The sequence below is a fragment of the Brachypodium distachyon genome, chromosome 5 (genome assembly GCF_000005505.3).
Source record: "Brachypodium distachyon strain Bd21 chromosome 5, Brachypodium_distachyon_v3.0, whole genome shotgun sequence".
Taxonomy (NCBI): Eukaryota; Viridiplantae; Streptophyta; class Magnoliopsida; order Poales; family Poaceae; genus Brachypodium; species Brachypodium distachyon.
Window position 1 is genome coordinate 462,114 of NC_016135.3, and position 26,636 is coordinate 488,749.

The 26,636-nt window shown below is 44.9% G+C and overlaps 2 protein-coding genes, 1 long non-coding RNA gene and 1 other non-coding gene across 24 annotated transcripts; 1 reads left to right on the plus strand and 3 right to left on the minus strand.

Moving 5' to 3' along the window:
• Positions 1-2,479: 2,479 nt before the first annotated feature.
• On the plus strand, positions 2,480-6,386 carry LOC100837133 (dolichyl-diphosphooligosaccharide--protein glycosyltransferase subunit 1B). Its single transcript, XM_003579652.4, has 8 exons — positions 2,480-2,714; positions 3,099-3,143; positions 3,232-3,866; positions 4,609-4,756; positions 4,894-5,073; positions 5,537-5,605; positions 5,803-5,892; positions 5,975-6,386. Exons 1-8 carry the CDS (start codon positions 2,574-2,576, stop codon positions 6,107-6,109), a joined length of 1,443 nt encoding a protein of 480 aa, XP_003579700.1. The 5' UTR covers positions 2,480-2,573; the 3' UTR covers positions 6,110-6,386.
• A 249-nt stretch (positions 6,387-6,635) lies between these two features.
• Positions 6,636-6,716, minus strand: TRNAL-AAG. The gene has a single exon. It is a non-coding gene; the product is annotated as a tRNA-Leu (tRNA).
• A 4,121-nt stretch (positions 6,717-10,837) lies between these two features.
• Positions 10,838-13,409, minus strand: LOC112269276 (putative F-box protein At3g16210). Its single transcript, XM_024455687.1, has 4 exons — positions 13,346-13,409; positions 11,542-12,232; positions 10,940-11,478; positions 10,838-10,842 (listed from the first exon to the last, which is right to left on the minus strand). Exons 1-4 carry the CDS (start codon positions 13,407-13,409, stop codon positions 10,838-10,840), a joined length of 1,299 nt encoding a protein of 432 aa, XP_024311455.1.
• Positions 13,410-20,592: 7,183 nt separating this feature from the next.
• LOC104585248 lies at positions 20,593-26,343 on the minus strand. Of its 21 annotated transcripts, XR_002961214.1 has the most exons (9): positions 26,124-26,343; positions 25,987-26,043; positions 25,835-25,908; positions 25,691-25,752; positions 25,023-25,129; positions 23,902-24,232; positions 22,992-23,829; positions 22,832-22,888; positions 21,234-22,635 (listed from the first exon to the last, which is right to left on the minus strand). It is a non-coding gene; the product is annotated as an uncharacterized LOC104585248 (long non-coding RNA). The 21 variants fall into 21 exon arrangements; XR_002961206.1 differs by adding an exon at positions 20,593-21,179 and having other exon boundaries at positions 21,246-22,635; positions 23,902-25,752; XR_732831.3 differs by lacking the exon at positions 25,835-25,908 and having other exon boundaries at positions 26,124-26,342.
• Between the last annotated feature and the right edge of the window lie 293 nt (positions 26,344-26,636).

Genomic DNA, 26,636 nt, shown 5'->3' on the forward strand with positions numbered 1-26,636 from the left:
AAAACTCATGTTTATGACATGTAAAACTAAATATTTTTGGCAACCCGCTGTTGAATACAAATGCCACCTCTAATGAACACAAAATAACCGTGTCAATCCATTTTCGGTCAAAATCTACCAACTACTACTACATGATGCATCTCCGGCACTTCAAATCAAGCTACCGTTTCCATTTTGAACGGACCTCACACACGCCTTATCTCCTTTTGCTTCTAGTTAAATAATTGCCGCCTCTAATGAGTACAAATTGACACCCCTGCTTAATACAAGTAGCCACCTCTAATGAACAGCTTAATACAAATTGCACCCTAATTAACACAAATTGCCACCCACAGTTAATACAAAGGTAACATAGATGGAAATAGGGAGCGAACGTTCGTCTCTAACCTTCTGGTGCGATAGGTCAAGTTGGCAGCTTCGCAGAACTAAAGTTGCCACTGTCACAGACTAAAGTTGCCGGCCTCACAGAACTAAAGTTGCCATCTCACAGAAATAAATGTTCGCTCCTAGTCTTCTAGCGTGACGGGACAAAGTTGCATCCGTATATAACTAAAGTTGCCACCTTAACGGGCTAAAGCTGCCACTCTACATAACTAAAAGTTGTCATCCACGAACCTAAAGTTCCCAACCCACAAAAACACGTGACACGATCCTAGCAATAATCTTTCCAATCGAATGGCCAATAGAGCGTTCGCTCTGAGAGACTAAGAGCGAATGTTCACTCATCATAAATCCTGTAATACAAATTGCCACCCTTAATTGCCAACCCCGTTTTAAAACAAATGAGAAAAATTGTCACTCATAATGAGCATAAATTATCACCCACTAATGAATACAAATTGCCACCCAGTAATGAACACAAATTACCTCTCCACGGGTGAACATAAATTGCTTCCGTAATGAACACAAAATTGACATCCTTAATGAACATAAATTGCCAACCCCGCTTTAAACAAATTGGCACTCATATTAAACACAAATTATCACCCACTAGTGAATACAAATTGCCACCCCTTAATGAACACAAATTGCCCCCCGCCCCCACACACCCAAACGAACACAAACCGCCATCCCCGGTGATCCGCAAATTCCAACCCCTGGTGATCACAAATAGCCATGTGTAGTGAACACAAATTACCATGTACATCAATTTCGGTCAAAATCTACCATGCACCACCGCATCTTCTTCACTCCAATCAAGCTATCACCTCCATTCAAAACGATCACACGCAAATCATATTTTCATGTTGCCTCTAATGAACACAAATTGCAAAACCTACTGAATATAAATTGCCACTCGTACCAAACAAAAATAACCACGTCCATTAATTTAGTTACATTGAATTGCCACTTGTAAAATAAGTGAAAATCGCCATCCCTAATGCACATGAATTGACATTATCCGCTGTAGCCCGGACGCATCACCCACAGGAAGGGCCAACCTGTGTGCCATCTCGGCCACCACCTCCGCCGACAACACCACCAAGCTACCCCGTGAGGCATACATGATGGAACGCGGCGAGCGCACGCCAGCCACCTGCGCGCAGTCCTCCGCCACCCTGATCATGTCGATGTGAGCGGTCGACACAGCCTCCTCCTCCTCGAGCTCGACGAGAGGACCCACGGGGATGAGCGGCGGCGGCGCGGGATCACGTCCGGGAGTGCGTCCACCGTAGCCCGCTCCAGTTGGTAGAGTAGTTGACGGAGATTTGGATCGCAGCAGCAGCAACATTGACCGCAGGGGGGCAACGTGCGGCGGCTTGGGCAGCACGCAGCGGGGCACTCGCTGGTGGGTAGCAGCGCAAGGGCAGCAGCGCGTGGTGGGGCGCTAGGGCGTGCGCGGCCACTGAGAGGACGCTTGGAGGCGGCGGGGACGGAGCTCGGGGGCGAGGGGCAGCGCATGGTGGCAGCGCGAGACAGGGGAGCTCGGCGGCAGCAGTCACGGACGGCAGGCGCAGCGCGCGGCGGGGGTGGGGGCATCGCGCAGGGCAGCATGAGGCGGCGTCTGGGGCGGAAGCGGAGCCAGCGTCAGGGGCGCTTGGGACCGTGCCCGCGCGAGGCGGCGGCGGGGCCAGTGCTCGGCAGCGTCGAGGACCGTGCTCGGCGGCGTCGAGGACCGTGCTCGGCGGCGGCGGGCGTGTCGGTGGCAGGGGCACCGTGCGTCAGCGGGATTGGAAGCACCAGGCAGCGTTCGGGGCAGCGGGGGCATCATCTCCCGGCAGCGGGATTGGCAGCACGAGGCAGCAGCGGGAGAACATCGCGAGGCAGCGGCGGTGCGAGGCGTCACGCGAGGAGATCGAGAGGCTACCGGCGCGTCGCGCTTGAAGGCTCCAGGGAGAATGTACACTCTATATAATTTCCGTTCACAATATACGTGAAAGTGATGTTTCTTTTTACCAATATACTGCTGTGTATCGATGAATTTGTACGTACTAGTAGATGGACCATCCGATGCATGATAGGCGGCTGTGAGGAGCGGACGACTTGTATACCACGAAAAAAGGAACCCGGGGCCGCCGGCGAAACAGAGATCTCATCGGAGAGATCTGAGAGCGGAGGCGACGAGCGGTACCATGGCGCCGTCCCTCCATTCCCTGCCCACCACCGTGTTCCTCCTCATCCTCGCCGTGGCCGTCGCCTCTGCCGCCGCCGCCGCCTCGCCCTCCTCGCCGCCGGGGGAGGACGGGATCCGAGTCGTCGCCGCCGAGAAAAGGGTATTGTTCGTTTCCTATCCCCACCCCACCCGCTGGATTTTGGTTAGTTCGTCGTGAAGTGAAGCATCTGTGTCACTTGCTGGTACCCAAATCAGGATCCTGGTCCCATATCTGTTTTCCCCCACCTCTCTGTGATCCAGTTCCTGTACTGTGCTAATCTTTGATAATTAGTCAAATTTTATAGATAGCTAACCACGTTTGCCGCGTGGTCTGTACTGTGCTAATCAATTGAAGTGTTTAAGATATCGTAGTGTAGTAACCAATAGAAGGGTACTAATCAGCAGCTTAATCCCTGTTGGATTAGTAAGGTTTTACTGATTTAGGGTTTAAGATATTCAATTCTTCTATGGCAAATCAATTCACCACAACTGCAATTACCTGCAGATCGACCTGACCGGTCCCATTGTGAAAGTATTCCTCACATTGAAGGTAAATCTTCCACATCATTTCACTCGATTATTGCACTGCCAGCGAGTGCTTGCGCATTTCTAAGCTATCACAATTCAACCTCTGCCAGGTCCAGAATGCAGCCTCTGCCTCTGAAGCATCCTATGTTCTTCTCGCGTTCACGCCCACAGAGGTCCAGCATCTCGCCATTGTCAAGGCCACCAGAGCTGAGGGGAAGCGCAAGAAGAAGACATACGTGCCCCTCCCCGTAGAACCCTCTCATCTTGCCGATGCTCCAAATGGCGCTAGCCTCTATGCAATTTTGCTGAGCACTCCGTTGAAACCTGCTGAGACGACCACCCTGGAACTTTTTTACGTGCTGACACACTCTCTGGAGCCCTTCCCGGCAGAGATCACCCAGTCGGAGTCCCAGCTGGTTTACTACCGTGACAGCGCGGTCATTCTCTCACCGTACCATGTTCTAGAGCAGGCCACCTACATAAAAATGCCAAGCAATAGGGTGGAGTCCTTCACCAGAGTCGACCCTACCAGTCGGTCGGGTCCTGAGGTGAAATACGGCACATACAGTAACCAGCTTCCAAACTCATACTTGCCGATACTTGTGCATTTTGAGAACAACCATCCATTTGCTGTTGTTGAGGAACTTGTTCGTAAGGTTGAGATTTCTCACTGGGGGAATGTCCAGATCACTGAACAGTATAAATTGAGACATGGCGGAGCTCGGCACAAAGGAGTCTTTTCAAGGTTAGCTGCAACTGTCTTACACCTTGATCTAGCATATCTGGTTCTAAAATGGTCTTGGCATCCAAGAAATGAAACTATGCTTTTTTAATTGCATGCCACTGTCTATTGTGTCCATAAGTAACATTATGCACAATTGCTGAAGCCCTGAATCAAATGGCTCTAGCGACCTGTGATGCATTACTTGAACCCTTAATTCAAAGAGGCAACTGGAATACATCGAGTTTTTCTGTGGTCAATAATCAATTACAAATTATCTCCCTGGTTATTTGTCAAGTTCTTCCAAAAGAATAAGTCTCGTAGAGGTGAAATAAAGAATTTAAAACTATAAAGCCCACTATTGCTTCTGGCTATGTGATGCATGTCATGTTGGTATAGGAAAATTTATGAAAATAACGACATGCCTTGCGGACTTGAAATCAAGATATTCTGCTTCCAAACTGTATGGAGCATTAACTGTTAAACTATATACACTGTTTACGTAATTATGTTATCATTTTTTTTTATGTAATCTTGACTCAGTCTTACAGCAGTTAGCACTCATGTCTCCACTACTGATGTCTGTGTGCATGTATTCAGTTCAGCAGTTAAGTGCTGTTCATTCTGAAACAAATGAATTGAGTGTTCTGTATCTACTCTGTTATTCTGTTTCACTTTCTAGCATTAACAAATCAATCAATATGTATCTCATGTCGGTCTACTTGGTCCAGTGCTTCATATACTCACGTAAAACTTCTGTTGCTAGGCTTGAGTACCAGTCTAGGCAATCTATCAGTGGTGCATCATCATTTAAGAATCTTCTTGCACGATTGCCTCCTCGAGTTCATTCAGTTTACTATCGTGATGAGATTGGTAACATCTCCTCGTCCCATCTGCGTAGTGATTCATACAAGGTACATGATATTTCTCCATGCTGCACCACCTTTAATAAATTGTTATGCTGGTTAGTAGCATATAAAGCTACTTTTTTTTTACTTCACTGTACAAATTAAACTAATATTACCACACATTTTTGTTTTTATAATTTCAGTCAGAACTAGAATTTGAGCCCAGATATCCGCTATTTGGTGGTTGGCACTGCACATTCACCATTGGCTATGGTATGCCGTTGCAAGATTTCCTGTTTCAAGCAGATGATGGCCGACGCTACGCTAACCTTACTTTTGGATGCCCTCTATTGGATACTGTGGTTGATGATCTTACTATCAAGGTAAGTCTGAACAAGGTTCAACTTTTCTGATGAAACTGCTTTCTTATCTAATGGTAAATGTAGCTTAAAATTAAGAAATACTCCGTACAATTTATATCATGTAGCTGTGGCTCATGTCCCTCTCTGCTGTTTGAATGTACAGAATATGCTCATGTTCGAGCCTGTACAGTCAGCATACTATTTAATACTATTTGTTTCTGAGTTGACTATCTCAGCTCTTCTACAACTACTCAATATCCACGATTACTTCAAAAGGGATAGTTTTTTTTTCTCTCAAAAGCAACAACAAAAGAAAAGGGTCAAAGCCTGAAGGCAAAACAGGACAAGACAACTGCTCTAACCTATATAACAAACAAAAAAATACGGAAAACGAAACAAAACAGACTGAGCAGCGATTCTGGAGGGCACGCATTGACGCATGAATAAAAAGGTGTTCCTCATTGTTAAACCTTTTATTTTACAGGTCGTGCTTCCTGAGGGATCGAAAAGTCCAGAAGCTGTAGTTCCTTTCCTGACCGAGCAACATCTTGAGGTAATCCCATCTTTCTGTCAATGTCCACTATTCAAAAGGAAACTGGCTCATACTTGCCTAAAGAAATATGACTTGAAGCATCTATGTGCTCGTTGGCATATGCTGCTATATTGTTGAGTGTTACATTTTCCCATTTGATCTCACTTGAAAGCATCGAACCTCAGTTATGATTCTAATATACTATGACACCGATGCAGACTAGTTATTCATACCTCGACGTTGTTGGAAGGACGACAGTGGTGATAAAGAAGAAGAATGTCGTAGGAGAGCACAATGTTCCTTTCCAGGTACACATGATCAACAGATGGGCCTTGTTTTCTAGGCTTCGTTCCCCATATCTGACGTTTAAATTAAATCTGTGAACTGCAGGTGTACTACGAATTCAATCCAATGTTCATGCTGGCGGAACCGTTGATGCTGATATCGGCACTGCTGTTCCTGTTTGTTACTTGCATTGCCTATCTCCACATGGATCTTTCAATCGGGAAATCACAGGCCTCTTGAAGTAGCATACTTTTTGTAGACGAACGCTTGTGCTGCTAACTGTGCTATCAGCAATGGATCGATGCCTGGTGTATTAGTTATTGAGAGTTTTGTAGAACATACATGGTGTTGCTCTAGAAATGAGCTTGTGGTCGATAGTATGACTTAATAAATAGTATAGTAGTTTTTTTTTCTGTGGGATTCAGCTATTGAGCCCAAAACTGTTTTCATTTTTACCAAGTGAAGTTGTCATCTGACCTCAATCTCATAGATTTGGCTTTGGCATCTTCGTAAAGAAGTATTGGTGATGTGTGTGTTTTCGTGAAAGAATCCAGTTGGTGCAGAAAGCATAAAAGGAAATTGAATTTGAAAACGGCAATATTGTTGAGAGTTACCACGTGAAGTTGTTATCTGACATCAGTCGCATAGATGGCCTTGGCACTTTCATATAGAAGCACTAATGCGGTGTGGGATTTCGTGAAAGAATTCTAGTAATGTACTAGAAAGCAAAAAAAAAAAAAATTGCAACGGAAAATGGTACAAATATTGTTGACAGTGGGATTTGAACCCACGCCCTTTCGGACCAGAACCTTAATCTGGCGCCTTAGACCAACTCGGCCATATCAACTTTTGTTGCTACAAGCGATCACAGAATTTACTTAATAGTGAGACCATGAGTATTTTCTTTTTTGGACTGATCTATACAGCGCAAGTGCCCATAGGGCAGAGACATATTATTGATGCAAAACTATCCGATTTCCACTTAACTTCCTTGTTTGAAAATTTCAAAACATTTTTTTCCTAAATTATACATCCGTTTTCACCGTTAGCTTAGTCGTGCCAAAATCTACAAAATTAGATTCCATGTTGATATGTTTTGACAATTTTTTTCATCAAAGCTTGCTTCACCAGGGCTTGCCTAAGAAACACAAGGCTGGCAGGCTGGCTACAGGACACACTCCACTTGATCACCATTCCTAGGTTTGCCAAAAACACAACACATATAAATCGGGCTCGGCAATCGTGTCCATCTGAATTTTTCTCTCTCAAAATAGCGAAAATACAAGAGAGCTCGGTTATATAAGGCCCCCAAGTCCCCAACACAAGCTGAGTCTCGACCACGTCACATCACTATTTACTCCTCTTCTCCAATCTCCACTGGCCCATTGTTCCTGAAGATCAAGCTCAACCCTCAAGCTCGAGCTACCGGTGTCTGTCTGCGAGAGGATCCCTAGCTAATGCCAATTGAGTTTTTTTTCACTTCAAATTTGAAGAGCTGCTGGTGGGATCGGATTTATTTATTATAAGATGGTGAAAGGCTGTACTGACTGTAAAACAACAATGATAAAAATATTACAGTATTGCTGTTTGTCTGGATCACAAACCTATTATTCCTGTCTGGATCACAAAATCCGAATTCTTTGTCTTTGTTTTTTTGTCAGGTAGAAGCGAGACGCCCAATATCTGTCACAAGCTAACTCATGAAAGAACTCAAATTCGAATTGCATTGCCACCGTTGCTGTTAAGAAAGAACAGCATTGCTACTGAATGTATGCAATCGAAAGAACAGCATTCCTACTGAATGTATGCAATCTCAGCTCGTTAAAAGAACAAAGAATTTTATCTGATACAAAATGAAACATCATGGCATAAGCAGATAATTTAATGGGACGCATGACTAAACGATACTGAAAATATGTGTGCACACACAACATGTAAGCACGGCCAGCGTGCACAAAGCAAAATAACTTCAAGATTAACTGACATACATGCACAAAGCAACCCAAAGCAAAGTTAATTTGTCTTCATGCCAGTTGGAATACGGTATTACATAAACCAGATAGTAAAAGGAAGTTCACACAACTTAGAAGATACATTCCCAGTTCACAACTGACCACACGACATGTTTAGTTGCTGCAAGCACACATCAGCATTGTCTCATGCACAGCATACAGGATGGAAGAAGCTTGAACAAACAGGCCATTTCGGCATCATCACAGCCACCGGAATGTAATTCAAGATACCTGCAGAGAATAAATGTCATTAGACAAACCGGAAGAGAAGATTACTTTTGCATATGGCAAATTTGCAGAGGATAATCTTACCTACTCAACCAGTACATCACATTGCAATAGCATATCTAACAGGACAAGCATCTTATGTATTGTGCAAAAGTTCAGCTCCATCTTGTTCGCCAACAATGCCTATTTCTGTATAAGACATCAAACAACCAATGGAATTACAAGAGAAGGCCAAATAGATAGAAGGATGCACCGGTGAGATATATCGAAAAACTCACAGCTGTAATTTGAGGAAAAAAAACTATTTATGTACAACTCTAGGAATAGATAAACAAATCCGCACCTAATGTCAAATTAAAATAATATTCTGAAACTCATTAATATGGTTTAAAAGAGAAAACATGCATGCTCACTCTATTAAATGATATGATGGGACAAGATAAAATATACTTGTGCTAAAAATCATAGCGACAAAAGTGATCATGAATAAACAGATTTTCACCATCTTTAAATAAATTTAGCCTGCAAAGGTGGAATGAACTCCATTTATTAAAAAAATCCCATAGAAATGAACTTGCCACTCGCAGCAGGACTCTCCTACAATTCATAACTGAACACTAATAATTCCATAAAATTTAAAACAAGTCCCTGTTATGGATTTATATTATTAGCAAGATCAGGATTCAGCAGAATAACTAGCATCAAGCCCTGCTCTAATTAGAGGAACCGAGATACAGCGATGGCAGCCCATTCCCTAGCTACAGAAGCAGAACTGGTGAGATAAACTAAAGTTAGCATAAAATTAGCATAAAACACCACCACACAAAATTAGCATAAAACACCACCACACAAAATTAGCATAAAACACCACCACACAAGCATCAGAAAATACAGAGCACAACAACTTCACAATGTTGGAGAAATCTGATGGGTTTGTTGCATGGAAAACAAAAAATTTCCTACGAGAAGTGCGTAAGAAAGCCCAAGATCATATCTACTAGATGTAAGTAATGAGAGGGATTATGAGCATCATACCCTCGTAGACCACAAAGCGTTACAATTACGGGATCGTTGTTGGCGTAGTGGAACTTTCGATGAGATCAATCTCGGTGCAGAACCGACGGCACCTCCTTAGTATCCACACGATCAGCTTCACGTCGTCTCCTCCTTCTTGATCCAGCAAGCGAGGGGAAGAGGTCGATGAGATTCCAGCAGCACGACGGCGTGGTGGTGGCTATGGTGGAGAGCTCCGCGGGCAGGGCTTCGCTGCGCGCTAGAGAGGAGGAGGAGAGGGGCTCAGGGGAGAGAGATGCAGCTGAGGGCTTGGTGTGTCCTCTCCCCCTGCCCCTCCCCTCTATTTATATAGGGGGTGGTGGCCAGGGTTAGCCCCTCCTCCAAGGAGAGTCTAGGGCCGGCCAGGGGAGGGAAAGGAGTTCCGGGACTCCTTCCCACGTGTGGTCTCCCCACGTACGTGGTTTCCACCTCGTGGTGGAGTCCCCACGGTAGGCCCATTAGGGGATAATTAATTAGATTGCTCCAATTAATTCATATAGAGGCCCAATTAAATTCTCAAGAATATTCCGGAACATTTCAGAACCTTCTGAGAACTTGCGGAAACTTCTAGAATATTCCTGGTCAATACCGGAAAATATCCCGAACTTTTCCGAAACCCTGAAACAGCTTTTTTCATATATAAATCTTTATCTCCAGACCATTCCGAAGCTCCTCGTGATGTCTTGGATCCCATCCGAGACTCCGAACCAATATTCGATATCACCATCTATTTATCTCATCGAACCCTAGCGACATAAAACGTTAAGTGTGTGACCCTACCGGTTCGAGAACATGTGGACATGACCGAGACACCTCTCCGATCAATAACCAATAGCGGGACCTGGATGTCCATAATGGTTCCCACATATTCCACGAAGATCTCATCGGTTGAACCACGATGTCGATGATTCAATTAATCCGGTATCCAATTCCCTTTGTCTCGCGATATATTACTTGCCCGAGATTTGATCGTCGGTATCACCATACCTAGTTCAATCTTGTTACCGGCAAGTTCTCTTTACTCGTACCGCAATATAATATCCCCATGACTAAACACATTAGTCACATGCTTGCAAGCTCATTAGATGTTATATTACCGAGAGGGCCCAGAGATATCTCTCTGTCACATGGAGTGACAAATCCCAGTCTTGATCCATACAACCCAACAAGCAACTTCCGAGATACCTGAAGAACACCTTTATGATCACCCAGTTACGAGATGACGGTTGATGTCCACAAAGTATTCTCCCGGTACTAGGGAGTGGCATGATCTCATGGTCTAAAAAAATGATACTTGACATAATAAAAGCATTAGCAATTTAAACTTAAGTGACACGATCAAAAGCTATGCTTAGGTTTGGGTCTGTCCATCACATCATTCTCCTAATGATATGACCTAGTTATTAAATGACAACACATGTCTATGGTTAGGAAACCTTAACCATCTTTTAATCAACGAGCTAATCTAGTAGAGGCGTATTAGGGACACGGTATTTGTTTATTTATCCACACATGTATTTAGTTTCCTGTTAATACAATTATAGCATGGATAATAAACATTTATCAAGAACAAGGAAATATGATAATAACATATTTATTATTGCCTCTAGGGCATATTTCCAACAAAATCAGCAAGCATCAAAAGAACTAATTCATACAACACTGCTTTAAAAATTTAGGCTGCTTAACACAAGAAGATATGAATAGCATTTAGTCAACCAATTATCGAAAAATAACTTGTTTGTGATATAACCAAAGTGTAAGGGCATGCTATTACCTGGAGTGTAGACACTTTCATATGGATAATAGGAAGGCAAGATGTCGGTTTCGAAGATTTTCTTAAACTCCAATGACTCAAGCTGGAGCATGAAGACACCGACAATTGTCCACAGGAACACCACATTATTTTGACTTGCGTATCCTACAATATGTGGGCACCCTGTCCTCTCAATTTCCAGGGAAAGTAGCTTGTCCAGTTCAATAGTTCTTCCTAGCTCCCATGGAGCAACACCATGACAATTGGTCTTTCTCTTCCATAATTGGGCGCTGAAGGTCGACAGAAAGAGGAAACCAAGACCACCACCCTCTGCCCGCATAACACACATGTGGCAATTCGTTAAGCCATACTGGACCACTGGCACAGGGATCACATTTAGACTTTGCCTATCCAAATCAAGCTCAAGGATCCTTGATGAAGTTAATGTCCCATGAAGCACTCTAGTAACCAACCAGTAAAGAGAATCCCCAACTAGTACACCGACAATGGACTTGCCCGTGAAACACATGGCAGGAGTACTCAATAAGGTGGCAGGAGTCCTCAATAAGGTGGCCATAATCTGAATGCCGGCCGTAGGTGTATGAACAACCTCGGATAGGAGCTGTGTCGAGATGAGATTACCCCATACGCCGGTCTCCGACGAGTAAACGCAGGAGAGTGCTCGTGCTTGTGCATGTTGCCCCTGGACAGTTTGTCGTATCACTGCCAAGGCCACCAGGAAGTGGCGGCCGTCTCCGACAGCGCGAAGCACCGCCCCAGTGATCGCAGTCTTCATGTCATAGAAGCCCGGGAGGATGGCTATGTGGTGCCGGTCACCGATGACGGGGTCCCACACCAGGACCTCGAGCCGCCTCGCGGAGAAGAGGAGGACGAGACCATGGCAGCATCCAAGGCACCGGAGGGGGTCCCTTTGGTCGAACTCCAAGGAGAAGCGCCCAGCGGGGATGCGATTGGGGGGGTCAAGAGTGGACACGAAGGATATACCTCGCGGGCTGAAGTGCTCGACTATGAAACCGAGGAGAGGGGGAGATTTGTGATGGTGGTGGAAGCGGAAGCGACGGGAGAAGCCTGGGTCGTAGACAAGGCAGCGCCAACGCTTGCAAACGAGGGAGGCGCGTGGGAGGGAGGACGGCTGCATGGGGAGGCAGAGGAGGATCTCCCTGAGTAGATCATCATCGTCCAGTGGACCCTCTGCCACCGCTGCCGGCGAAGAGCGACGGCGGCGGCGAGGGCTGCCTGATGTGGCCGGTGGAGTTGAGTCCGAAGTGGAAGCACGGCTGAGAGGTTGAAAACCTGCGATGGAAATGGAGAACCGAATTAAATTTTTTACTCTGAATTATTCTCTTCGTCTCATATTAAGTGACTCAGATTTGTCTAAATCTTGACGTATATATGTGTTAAATACGTCTAGATACATGTAATATTTTGGCACTTAATATGGGCCGGAGAGAGTACTTTTTTTAATCGGATCATAATTACTTTGAGTGATGAATTTGGACTGGTCAAATTCTCATGGGTATTTCGCAAGATTTTAAATCGCGCTTGAAACCATTTCGCGGAGTCTTTCGAAAACCAATAAATCCTATAAAGCGCTAGATTGCGGACCTTTAAGGCATTTTGCGTTTCGAATATGAAATGACATCTATGCCTTGTTCAATAGGGAAATTCAACATAATTTTGACACAAACCATTAGAGAATAATATCATATAACCATAATAAGTTGAGGACCAAGACATTTAACAAGTTCACATGAAAATTAACCATGACAATTGCAGCCTATAGTGCATGAGCGGCATATAATTAACAAGTTCAGAATTCAGATTAAGAAACAAACCATGACACAATCCTTGACACTTGAAAACAAGTTCAAAACAAAGTTCTTAACAACAAAAGGTAATACCGAAATAAAATAATAAAGGTCAAATGTTTCAGAAACAACTGGAGAAGGCATATCAATGTCATCTGCAGATTCTGAAGACGATCACTCATCCTGCAGTTCTTGGTCACGAGATTTTTTTTCATAATTTACCTTGGGTTTTGATTCCGTTCCAGTGGAAGCCCATAGCGTTATTGTGGACGAAATTGCGGAGTCAATTTCACACGAAAGAGCGTTCTTATCACGGAATTGTGGGCGTTGCGGCAAAATTCATCATCGCGTTGCGGTAGCTCACCTAAACCTTGATAGCGCCGCAAAAGCGCTTGAATAGCGCTAGATTTAAAATCTACTCGTCAAAAAAAATCTCATGGGTACTGGGTAAAATCACTAGATCCACGCGAATGAAAATACTAAAAATCGTCAACGAAAGCAAGGTTGTCAGGTTATTTTGTGTCTGTGGAGAGAGGGCGGGGTGGTTTGCAACTTGTGAGGGGAGAAGTGGAGGAGGTGCACGTACACGATAACTTACCCGCGGTTGTGACGGTGACGATGGCGGCGGCGGTGGCGGCGCTGAGGGCGACGCTTAAGAACATTTTTCTGCCGCAGCGGAAGTCGGCCGCGACGCGGACAACACCCTCTCAGACGGTTTGGGGGGAGGCGACACGGCGGTGGCCGGTGGGGGTGGAGTTGAGGACGAGCCGGAGATGAGGATGGCAGCGATGGCGGCGGCCTAACCCTAGAAAGGGAGAACAGTGGGGAGGGAAAGAGAGGAAAGAAAATTGACAGGGGAAAGAAATCGAGAGTGGCACGTTCGGGGTTGGGTGGGGGGGGGGGGTCGCCTAATCAGGAGCGTTCGATAGGTTGGGATATCTATTGGTGGCATTTGTGCCGTAATTTGAGTGCAACCAAAGGACAGATTTTATCTGGGGCATGAAACCGACAAGTGGAATGCTCTCGGGCGATAAGTTCGTCTGCTTTTGGCTTCGTAGGTTATATATAGAATTTCAAACAAATTATGGTTGCACATGAGGAACGATAATGTTTCCTTTTTTTCAATGACATATAATGATAATCTTCTTTTTTAATGGTAAATAATGATAAAAAATTAACGTCATGGAAAATGAAATAATATTTTTGTGAAATAAAAAAGGACGTGTGCATTGCTTAATGCAAGCCTGGATACTCAGAATATTGCTAATGGTGCTACTTCCCCTTGCCAAAAAAAAGGTTACTCTTAGAAGAAGGCATCTGATAGTCTACGTCAAAACGAAGAGGGCAACTCATAATCACGAGTATCCGCATCAACTGTAAATGTGTTTTCTTTGTCACACTACTTATCTAGAACTTTGCGAATGTTAAAGCAAATTAAATGTGGTTACTTACTATGTTTAGGGGCAATCCATGGCAATGTTGCTTTGGCTTTGAATTACCCATCTCGGCCACAATCATAGAATTATTTAACTTCCTTCTTTCCTGCGAGGAACACGGGGCACGTTTTAGAGTAATGCTATGCGTATGTTGATTACTCGTCTGATTTTGGTACCATGCAAGATTACAAGTGAGAGCAGGCAATTCACCAAGTAGGCAAGTGCAAGGCTTCAAAAAATAGGAGCTTCTTCCCAACTCCCAAGCCAGACTCGGTGCAATTCAACACTCGTTGTACTAAGGCCAGTCCCAATGCTCTACCACCGTATCTTAATATGCCAACTAGGCAAAAACTGATTATGAGAGTTGCCTTCTTCTCTTTGACACGGAGCATCATGTCACTCCTAATGCATCGTTCGTTATGTGTTGTCTCTTAGCCCACAATAAATGCTAAGAAACCATATCTCCAACTGTTGTATATCTCATATTTATAAAAAGAGCGGCACTTGAGTTCCGCACATTTGCTTATGCTAAGGGCATCTACAACAGTTTAGACACCCTGCTGTGTGTAGTATACTTATAGACATGGATTACAAAAACCTCTACAACAGGGTGTCTTTTGGCTGTGGTGGTGCCAGAAATGAAGCATAGTGTGGAGGAACACCTGCATAATTTAAATTTTGGAACATGTCCTGCTGATTAGGCAGTTGTTGCAGAAGAGGAGAGCTCGACGGGTTTTCGAAGTATAGCTTAGATAACCACCCGGTGGACGGGGATCTGCCCCCTTTAAAAAATGCAAAGGCTTCATACAACAACAGTAAACAGAAACACATCATACAACAAGGATGTAAGGGAAATATGATTTATATTCTAATTAAGCAACAATATGTCAGAGTTGAACTTGCACGTCAAATTTAAAATTTTCCTACATACGGCAACATATTTACAAACCTCAAAGGACTTCAACTTGCAATTAGCTAAGAACAAGGCTGACTGTGTATAAGGTGAAGTATTAAGTATTTGGATCCTGAACTTTCTTCACCATGTGTTGTATGTCAAGCTTCTGAATTTTCTACATTCTCAAAGCTTGTTGTATTCCAGCTGCTATTTCAGTATCACATTGACATATTGTAACTAATTAATTTAGTTTTCAATGCAAGGGGTACTTACATAAGTTGAATTCAGTCTGACCTCCTAATAGCCATAAACTAAGTGCTGCACCAAGGTACAATTTATCAGCCGTAGAAATTCAATCTGCAGAGTGTTCGTGAGCTTGCAGAGTTGTTGCTGAAGTCCACATTTTGTTGTTCTTACTGTTCCTCATGTCCACGTTAATTAAATAGACTGCCCATTCTAATCTTGTCTACTTATTTCGTTTTCCCCTGTAACTACATGTCCCTTAAACCTTCAAAGCAAAGCAAAAAAAATACATACATAAAGAAGGGGAATCAATCGCTACAGCCTACAGGAGCAAGCACTAAATCCCCGTGAAGCCAGCAAAATTTAATTGAACATACGGGAATTTCATGAAATGGATAACAGCCTCAGACCCCAAATCTCCTGCTATTGCTCAAATCAGGAAACTGCGAGATACAAATCATAGCAATCTAAGGTTGGGGATGAGATCTCGGAGGCTGCAGCAGAGTTCCATGCCTGCTTGTCCTTCCGGACAGCCTGAGTCGAGGAGACGGAAGCACTGGCACCGGCCGGCGTATTGCCCCACCAAATTAAATGGCCGTCCTAGAGCGGGGAACAGCGGCGACGTGCTCAGCGTTGGACACCTCCGGAGGCTCCCATGGTGGTGGTGACGGTGCAGGGATCCTCAAGCTCTGCAACAACTCTAGGGCAATAATCAATGAACGTCGGAAGGGGGGGATTGAGTGCGTCCTGGCTGGTTACACAGGGCGTGGCATCGTGGAGAAGAAAAGCCGGCTCGATCTGATTTGGTTCGCGCGGCGGACTAAGTTTCGCGGGAAAGAGTAAAAGTTGTTTACCGCGAAGACTAATCCCACGATACCGACGCCCTCCTTGCAACGGAACCAGGCGCGGAAATCGTATGTCTGACAAAATTAGCAAAACCAACATTTTGGGCAACGTTATAGGATTTTTTTTTTCAAATCACCAACACTTTTGTGTATCGTGGTACTCCTGTCCACTAATTTGCGACTTCAGCGCATCTTGATTGAAAAACCTGACAGGCGGCCAACCCGTCGGTGCTAACATGGCGACACGCTGGATAAGTGGTGCCCCGCGTCGGAACCGAGTAAAGTACGCAGAACCACCACATTAAAGACATTGTTCCGAAAACCACCGTTTTTGTTAATTTTCGCGCAGAACCACCGCCTTCAGGCAACTTTTTGCACATAACACTGGGTTGAGTTAGTCAACCCGACATGTGGGTCTGAGGTGTCAGAAATGTGGTCAACCCTTGGTTATTCATGATACCTATGACTAAAAAGAAATACAGGAAATGAGGTTTAGGAAACCTGCTGGAGAAGAGACATTTTTTTTCCAAAAGTTTCTCTCTCTCCTATTCTAAAATAGTTTTTGGAAACTTGTTGGAGATGCTCTAACTCCAATTCCTCTTTAAGAGACATCGTTTCTTTGGACTTGTCTCTCAATCTACAAATCCATGTGGCGGACAAACATGATTTTTGAATGCAAAATTCAAACTGAATAAAATGAAATCTATCAAAAAATTGGATTTCATTTCATTTCTACCGGTCAATAAAAGGATGGATGCCACCTGTTAGTTCTTTTGAAGCAACTGGGCAAGTATGAAGGGTAGAAAGAAGAAGAAAAAAAGGGTCATTTGTTAACCTTCCTCTCTCTCCTGGGCTCACCGCCGCCACCACCACCGCTCGTCTTCGGCGTCGGCGCCGCCGCTGGATGACCACCTATCCGAGATGATCGAGCAGCAGCCCTAGTCTCCCAACCTCACCACCGACTCTAAAACCGGATCTTCCCGACACGATGAGCAGCCCTAACCCTCGCCGCCGCTCGTCGTCGCCGGCAGTGGAGTCGTCGCTGGAGGACGACGATCTCCTCCAAGAGATTCTCCTCCGCCTCCCCTCGCATCCGTCCTCACTCCCACGTGCCTCCCTCGTCTACAAGCACTGGCGCTGCCTCGCCTCCGATCACCGCTTCACCCGCCGCTTCTGCCTCCGCCACCGCAGCAACGCTCCCCTGCTCGGCTTCTTCGAGATCGACCCTGACGAAGGCCTCTCCTTCGTGCCTACCCTGGATTCCCCCAACCGTGTTCCGTGGAACCGCTTCTCCATGTTGAAGATGCCCTCGGAGTTGCTCGGATGGTTCCTCGGATGCCGCCACGGCCTCGCGCTCGCCTCGGAGGTGCTGGTCTTGGACCCCACCAACGGAGACCTACACTGTCTCGACCTTCCCCCGGGGTTCGATATGAAGGGGGGTATGAAAATCCACGGCGCCGTGCTTCGCGCTGACGACGACAACGGAGATGGCCACTTCCAGGTCGTCTTAGTTGGCAACGAAGATCAGCATCACGCACAGCAGATGGCCTGCACTTACTCCTCCAAGAAGGGCGCATGGGGTAATTTAGTTTCTGAAAGGACATCTTATCCCCTAAGTGGGTTTTGGTGTAAAAGACATCATGTGTAGGTATTTAACCATGTGTGCTAAGTGAGTGAACATGTTTTAAGTTGACAAGATCATCAAAGCATATGTGGTGTATTGGTACAAGGATAAAGGATGAAGAAGGCGGTACATTTAAATTTGTGTTATTTTACCTTCTTTGAGTCATAGGAAAGCCGCACTATTAAGGGGGATCATGTGATGAACTTCAATTGGATTTACGTCTCCTTTACACATCCCTAATCCATATACTTACCCCTACAAACAGCCACAACAATGTCTAGTTCAATTCCAAACATAATTCCTATTGAAATATATCCTTTGTGCTGTTTCTGTGAAGGCCGAAAGCCTGCCGGAGGTTCTGGGCGTCCTCCGGATGGGATCTGTGCTGGCCGGAATCTGGAAGGCCCTCCGGGCATACCTCCGGATGGGTCTAGTAGCTTCTGGACTCACCTGAAGGTTCCTCCGGAAGCCACCCGGAACCCGGGCTGTACAGGCCTCGTCCGGAGCCCACGTGGAGCCTCACTACAGTGCACCGTCCGGAATTCGTCCGGAGGTTCCGGGTGAATTCCGGGCAGTGCACTTCAGCACCAACCGGCAGATTTCTGGGTGGACCTTTAAATAGGCCCCACCCTTCTTCTTCGTGGGTGCCTTCTTCCCCACACGAGCCGAGCCTAATCCCAAGCTTCTCCATTGTTTCCCAAAGCTCAAATAGCTCCCATTCCCTCGCTCAAATCGAATCGATCCTTTGAGGGAAAAGAGAGAGGAGCCCTAGATCTACACTTCCACCAAAGGGATTCGTCCCTCTTGGAGTTCATCACTTGATTTGTTACTCTTGGAGTTGTGGGGACTCCTAGACGGTTGGAGTCACCTCAGGAGCATCCATTCTCTGTGGATTTGCCCCGTGAAGTTTGTGAAGGTCCGGTGGCCACCTCAAGGCCAACCACTTAGTGATTGAGCTCCTACTTTGGTGTGAGAGGCTCAAGGAGATTGGGTGTGCCCTCTCACAGCTATTAGGGATCTCTCGTGGTTCCCTCACCCCTCCAACGGTGACTAGCTTCCTCCCAAGAAAGTGAACATCGGGAAAAATCCGTGTCTCCTTCGAGCCCTTCGGTTGCTTCTTTACCCAAGCTTAATTACTTTGTGTTTGTTCTTGTTGCTAGATTATATTGCATCATATAGGTTGTTTCACTTAGTTGCATGTAGAAAACTTTTATATTCCGCTGTGGCTAATTTGCTAAAAGTAAGTCGAAATTTGTAGTTGCCTATTCACCACCCCCCCTACTCAACATCTCGATCCTCTCAGTTTCAACAATGCTTCCACCTGGCTTCTCTGACCCCCAGGCCCCCCTCATAATTGATACCACCAGTCCTGCTATCCTTGTTGGGGATTCCCTTCATTGGATTTATAATCACCCGCGAACTATTCTTGAGTTTGATTTGGGTAGAACCTAGTGGTCATACCGTTGCCTCGGGAAATCAGCCCTGACTTGTATACCTATGACTACTTCAACGTTGTGTGAGCAGAGGGTGGTGAGCTTGGTTTCCTCTGTCTGTCATTGTGTGACACGGCCAAGTTATGGAAGAGGGAAACTGATTGCCGTGGTGTTGCATCATCATCATGGGTGCTAACAAGAACCGTTGAGCTCGAGAAGCTACTTTCCCTGGACCAGCTGGATCCAGAGCCGTTGAACGGCCTATGTATACAAGGTATGCCGAGCACAATAACGTCGTGTTCCTGCGGACAGAGCCTCACGTCTTCATGCTCCATCTTGACACAATGGAGTTGAAGCAACTCAAAACCGCTTCTGATTATAGCTATCCATTTGAAAGCATCTACACGGCAGGTAATATATAATTATATATTAGTACGTCTTAATTTAGTCTTGACTCTTTACTCTTTACACTGTAGCTGGTAATAGCAGAACCAAACAAATTAATTTTTTGATAATTGGATGATCGAACGCCGTTATTAACATCCTTTCATGTTAATCTATAACAATTTTAAGTAGCATGCTAACTGCTAAGTAGTTTCTGGAGTTCATTAATTCCATCTTTCCGTTCCAATTATATTTATTTAAATGTGTTTGAAATCCGAATATTCCCGGTTACTTATGTTACCATGGTTTATATGGTATGGAATGAGCTTACAAATAAGGGAAAGTATCCATGAGAACTGGATTACAGTGAAAACCTGCAAACTAGCTACGGGTTCCATTGGATTGAAAACGGATGGTACAGATCAAAAGTGGGGTTTCTAATCAACCACTTATTGCATTTTGCCCATAACCCACTCCTTTTTTACTCACCATCAGAAAACTCCTTGCCTGTTCGTCTTCGGTCTTGCTTTCCCGTTCCAATCCCCATGGGAGCACTGCCCTGGTGCGAAGACGACTCGGCGGAAGCTGCTGTGCCCCGGCACCAGGGCAAATCAGCGGCCCCGTGCGATGGCTACCCCGAAGCTGCCCCGTGCCGGCGACAGCGAATCGGCGTCTGGTGATGTCGTCTTGCGGGAAATTTCTTACTGACCCGGTGGGTGCCTGCCCGACTTATCGACACCATACGCCCACTTCGGGATCTGGGCCATATTACGATTCCCAGCATAGATTTGCAGGCGGTTTTGTAGAACATGGTCCCACTTGAATAGTGCACCTCGTAGGGTCCCTAGGCTACTGTCCCACTGGAGGCACACGCACAGCTGCTGTAGGTCGGCTCTGAACTCATGGAATACAAGTAAATGAATTCAAAGAAAGAAGTGGTCTATCTGAATAATGGCTCTGAAAGCTAACAAAGAAGCCATTCAAATTCTGAAAAAACTGCTTCCAATGTGGAGAGAATTCATTCAAACTCTGGAGAAATTTGTACTTTGCACTTTGTGCTTCACAAACAAGATGCACATGATCTATTTTCCAGTACAAGAAGATGCAGTTTGATCCAATGTTCTAGTTTTCAGAAACAGATTGCAGAATGCACCTTAACGCCTTTCTTCTCTTGTGGAGTAATGCACATGGTGGAGCCGGAGCCCGCACTGAGATCGGGACCGACAACCGGCAGCGCGCGATCCAGCCGCTACCTCTAGGTCCACGGCCACCTGAACCGCCGAGGAGCACAAGGGAGTTGCTCAGAAGCAGCGAGGCATGACTGATAATACTCTGGCCAGGAGGCGGCCGGCGAGCGCGGCAGCGCAAAGGAAGGTGGCGGCAGATCCGGCGGCGGGAGGAGTTGGTCGAGCGAGAGAGAAAGAGGTGGCACAGGGCGTCATGGATAGGCTAGAGCACGAGGCCACCCTCTTCTTCTCCTGGCCGCAGTGGCGACATGCGATTCCCTCTCCAAGGCCTCCTAACCTTCTCTACGGACGGGTCAGCAGGGCGTTTTCGACATGTGGACCTCACCTGTCAGAAATTATTAGTTTTAAAACGTTCAAGGACCAAAACGGGCGCGCCAAATGAATGCCCAACCTGTACCGCTGCCTTCTTCCGCGTTTGAATTACGCGCCACACACTGTGCTGGCCCATCTTGAACAGTCTTTTACAAGTGCAACAGCACATCAACTTTTAAAAGTTAACTACCTTACAGATAAGCGCGCTTTGCCACGCCAGATAACAACAGGTCAACAAAGTCTGAGATGTTTACTGTAACATTAATAAACACTATTTGAAACAATAGGAAGCACTTTGTAACAGAATTAATCCATAAGCATGCACTAAATTAATCAAAAAAAAATCCAAAGGTGGATTTTCTATTAAGTAGCACTGCAATTCCCGGTATAGTCTGGTCAACTTAAGGAGGTGCAAGAACCTTGACTTTCTCATCTCCTATGTGCTCAGGGCTAAGAGAGAGGCTTTTCCATGGCAACCAAGCAGATAGAACACCTGCATATCAGATCGATTGTCAATAACCACAAGCCCCAGTTCCTAAAAACAATAGTATTATCTTCGAGGAATTCTAATGCATGGCTGATAATACTCTGGCCTCGGAACAGGAGAGCATTGCAATGGAAAGGAAAGATCTAGTAAATGGAGCAACAAATAAGTCAGAGACTAACTAATCAACAAATTGGAGAAAATTGTGCGGTTTAAGGGTAGGAGGGAGAATTGGAAGAAACACACAAATCCAAAATAAGGCAGTAAATGATATGCAATGCGCTTCATCAATGGCCAACGAGCAGAATCGAGAAGCCAGCAAGTTACTCCAAAATCCAAAAGGCTTAAAAAAGGTAAATCAACAGACTGGGTGCTATATTACCAGATTTTACAAGGGACTAAGGAAACAAGAAGAGCAGTAATTTGCAGTATCAAGGCCTTCCTCTTCCAGCCAAATAATGGCAATTGGTCTCAGAAGAATATGGTAAGCACTGCAAGATATAAGTCGACAATGTGTATAGTCTGTTTTCTATATCACAGGATTTCACCTTGAAGGAAGCGAGATAACTTTCTTTGGTGTCATGTAGAGAACATCAGAAATGCCTTTCTCAGCCTCACTGCTAACAGTGGTATTCATTTTGGTGTTGTCAAGGTACTCAGATTTCACACCTTTTTGTTTTAAACCCAATGACCTGCTTTAAGTAAATGAAATCCATATGAAAAGCTTTCGTATATTGCATTCTTCTATGCTTTCTTGCTCTGGATATGGAAGTATTTCATATGCGTGCTCTGGATATAGTCAAACAGTTCCAAAAAAAGCTCATCCAATAAATTTAACAGTGATTTATCAAGACTACTTAATGCTATACTTCCACCATTGCCGTAACATTCATCAACGCAAAAACCATGAAATCATGTAATTAGTGAGCACCACCGGCCGCTAACAGCAAAATCCAGCAATCGTACGACCTTGCCCAACCCCAACCTGCAGAACAAACAAGAAATCAAGGGCCACAACACCAAGCACACACGCATCAGACATCCCGAGCAACAGCAGGCACAAACATCCAATCGAACAGCAAGCAACCAAGCAACTCCTAACAAACAGAGCCCTAGAAAAAAAAATACAGAAGCCACAACCGACAGAACAACGCCACAGCCTCGCCAAAAGTAGAAATCACCTGAAGGAGACCAATCCAGCCAACGGAGAGCCCAACGAACCAGAAACAGAGCAGGACCTGCGCAGAGAAGAGAACACAATCAAAACCAAAGACAAACGTGCAGCCAGAAAGAACACACCAGCACAAACAAAAAGGAAAAAAAGGAGAGGTTTCGACGAACCGGGAGAGGCGAAGAAATCCCCAACGACAGACCACCAGCGCCTCCACCTCCACTGACCCCCACCGCCGCCAAGAGCAAGAAGCCGGAGATGGCGCAGCACCAACCCAACACCCGGTGAGAACCACCTCGATTCAACCGAACCCCACCCAATCGCCCAGGAGATTTCTCGAAGACACCCAAAGTTGGACGCAACCGGAACCGAAAGCCCACCAGCCTCCGACGGCCCACAGAAGCCCATCACACTCAACCGTCGGAAAAAAAAAAGGTAAAAGAATCGACGTGGCCGATCGGGCAAGAAGGGAAACTCTCCGCCCTTTAGTGGAGAGAAAGATATATCGTTTCTACTACCAAAACCCTTTGCTCGGCAGCACGTCGCACCCGTGTAACAGATAGTGACATGCCATTAATTAATAACCTGAACTTCAAGTTAGCTAAGTCTAAATTTCATAACATCCCATCTATTTCACCCCACCACCTATGAAGACGATTAACCACCAATCGATCATTTCATTAGTAGGGCAAGAGTCAAGTAGTTATAGCTTTAAATCCGAGCATAGTATTTTGACACCAAGAAAATCAAAGGGCACACTAACTCTGCATAATAATCGTCAAAGGCACCCATACCAAATGGTAAACAAAATTGTTTGCTTCCAACAAAAAGGACAAACTGTATTATTTTTTTAGCAAATCCGAACAATGGTGTCATAATTTCCACACGTGCATAACAACTGTATTTGACAGACCTTTGCACTCTATCTACATGGAAATAATTTCCACACGTGCATATTCCAGCTCCTCTCACTTCTGTAATTGGTTTGTCGACCACTCTTTTATACGCCTGCATTGTGCCACAAGGTATAGTCAGTGAAGGCCCGCCAAAAGAGTTAACCCATGAATTCGAATATAGTACCTTCTGGCAGTACTTCTTCAACAATCCTTAAGTTTTATTAAATGTTCTGGTTTTGAGAGGTCAAGAAAAGGCTTTGAAGACGTAACCCCACCAGGTTGAATCATCTCTGACTCAATTTGCCTGTTTAATCTTTATGTGATGATGATAGTCACTTCAAAATAGAAAAACATTAGATTGGAAAATCAACATACTCATATAAATTTGTAAATTATACTTCTTCCTTGCCATGTATGTCTCTCCTCGCCATACCCATTCAAGTGTTCTAAGGCAATTCTTTCCAGGATGATTGAAATCGCATGCTGTGCTCCACATCTGTAACTATGGGTGGTGGCTGCCATCAACAAGTAGGATAGGAAAAGACAAGACTTAGTTTAATTGCTATAATCTTGTAAATACCTTGTATGACGATACAACTGAATAAAGCTGAACCACTTTGGTTAAATCTTTGTAACATATGGTGACTACAACAAAGAGGCCTTAGTTATCAGCCTGTGTGGTACTGTCATCAGCAGACATAAATCTGCCTAAGTGCCTGTTGAAACATGTGTAGCTAATAGTTTAAATTGCACACCTTTCCATAAGGACTATAACAGCTAGGCTTTTAGGTCAATTGGTTTGTGCATGAAACCACGGTATGACAGCAGAAAATAGTAAGCTCAAGACTACCTATGCTCAATTTATTAAAATTATTTGGTGTGTGCACGTGTCACTATGCTGGTCTTGCAGTTATGCCCCCAGCTCGCTAATGTGTGAATTGCCTGCCATCAGTCAAGCACATATGATTTGGGTGAAACAATCAGTGATGAAATACAATGGTGTCATAATTGAATTATGGCAATGCCACGGTTCAAATTTCCTGCACTCGTTGTAAATCCCAGAATGATGATTGAGCAAATGGTGCCCAAAGAGAATCTAGATCTCAACCAGACAATCCTCAGAAATTATATAGCTAGAACGCCAGAAAAGCAAGTTAAGCTGTACCTCACCAGATCAAGATCTCCTTAGCTTGTTATGCACACAAAATTCATATATATCACCCATGGACCATGGTCATGGAAGTATCCATGCTGATAATAACAGCAGAGCAACATTGAATACTTGATTAAAGTGTACAAGAATACCTGGAGCATATTAGTGAAAATGATATTTGGATACATTGTAGCAACATCCAGATGATATATTTAAGAGGGCATTCTTCACGAGTTGGGTGGTCTTGCAACGAAATAAGCTGTGAATTCAACATGGCAAAGGACAATCAAGTTTGGTGCTGGCAAGTCACGACACTTTAACTATGCCAGTCATGCTGTTATTATGTTCAGCAAGATGATTATATAAGAAAATAATAACTATCCTTGATATATTAACAATACCAATTTATTCCAGGGCCTCACACCATAGCATAGTGAACTACGTTTGACAAGTCGAATTTTGGCAAGCTAAGAAATATTTGGCCTTCACTTGGTTTGGTCCTGAAATTTGCCAATGGCCCATGTTTCTCCTCACATTGGCTTAAAAAAATTGGTATCCAATTGGCTAGCCCTGATTTTGGCTTTAAAAACTTAGTTAGCAAACCAAGAAGGCCCAAGCCAACATTTTGCGGACTGGTTTTTCCCCCAGATCAACTACATGTATTCACGAATAACTATTAAGTGGAATCTGAACAACAACTAATTAATGGAAGAGATGAAATGGATTTGTTTAATTTGATGAGTATCATAGAGATTGTTGCATCAGGAGAAGGATTCATCAGAAACAAACTTGATTGTGTTAGAAAGAGAGAAAGTAGCACCATGTTCTCCTTATACACCAAAGTGTTCCCCTGGATCCTTCTTATTGTCTTCTTGCTCAAATCTGCGAGATCAGGGGACACGCACAACACAAGTAAATAACAAGCACCCATGGCCTGAACATAAACAACCTAAAAACAACGCACACGAACAGCAGACCCTGAAGAAACAATACGTTACGATCCAGAAGCGTTGCACCTCGCCTAAACGAACAGACCAGCTATCCAAGGAAGCAAAAGAGACTCAGAGGAATCGAGACAATAGAGGGGAAAAAATCAGCATGCCGGGACGCACCAACCTCAGTGCAGAAAAGAGCAGGCAGCAACCCACCAGCAGGCCACGGCGACCCCCAGGGCTGCACAATAGAACAGAGATCATTGAGAGAACCCAACAACAACTAAAACAACAAGACACATGGCAAAACAGATAACCCACCTCTACCAAAACCCTGCATAGTCAGCTCGCAGCCAAACAATCGGACCACGCGCAGCAGAATTTGACAGCAGTCGAAACGACAGAAACAGAGAGCACAACACAACAAGAAGAACAGCCGAGAAGAATGAAGCAGCTGGGCACCCAAATAAAGGAAGAAAATAGACTTGTAGACTGGAAAAAAAAACTGTGTGAAGGACGACCCACTGAACATAGGAAATACCACGAAGGCCGCCATACACCACATACAGCGAACCAAAACCCACCTCAACAGAACCGGTAACACGACCACCACAAGAATGGACCAACAAAGCCACTGACCGACGGACCCCACAAAACGGAAGGCCACAAGCAGCAACAGCAAAGACAGTCGCCTCGAAACAACCAGCGCACCCACACTCCATCCAAAGCGCCTGCAACACTGCAACTCCACCCAATCGCTGGCAAAACCAAAAGGCCCAAAATCGACCCGCACGACCCTAACATCTGCAGCCTACATGTGTGATGAGGGACAGT

Bases quoted from the DNA above. Each gene is read 5' to 3' on its own strand.
- LOC100837133 (XM_003579652.4), top strand. From the start codon at position 2,574: ATGGCGCCGTCCCTCCATTCCCTGCCCACCACCGTGTTCCTCCTCATC. The intron at 3,144-3,231 runs GTAAATCTTCCA...AACCTCTGCCAG, and splicing joins AAGTATTCCTCACATTGAAG to GTCCAGAATGCAGCCTCTGC. The intron at 3,867-4,608 runs GTTAGCTGCAAC...TTCTGTTGCTAG, and splicing joins CACAAAGGAGTCTTTTCAAG to GCTTGAGTACCAGTCTAGGC.
- LOC112269276 (XM_024455687.1), bottom strand. From the start codon at position 13,409: ATGTTCTTAAGCGTCGCCCTCAGCGCCGCCACCGCCGCCGCCATCGTC. The intron at 12,233-13,345 runs GTAAGTTATCGT...TTTCCATCGCAG, and splicing joins CGTCACCGTCACAACCGCGG to GTTTTCAACCTCTCAGCCGT. The intron at 11,479-11,541 runs GCTCCTATCCGA...CACCTTATTGAG, and splicing joins GGTAATCTCATCTCGACACA to GACTCCTGCCACCTTATTGA.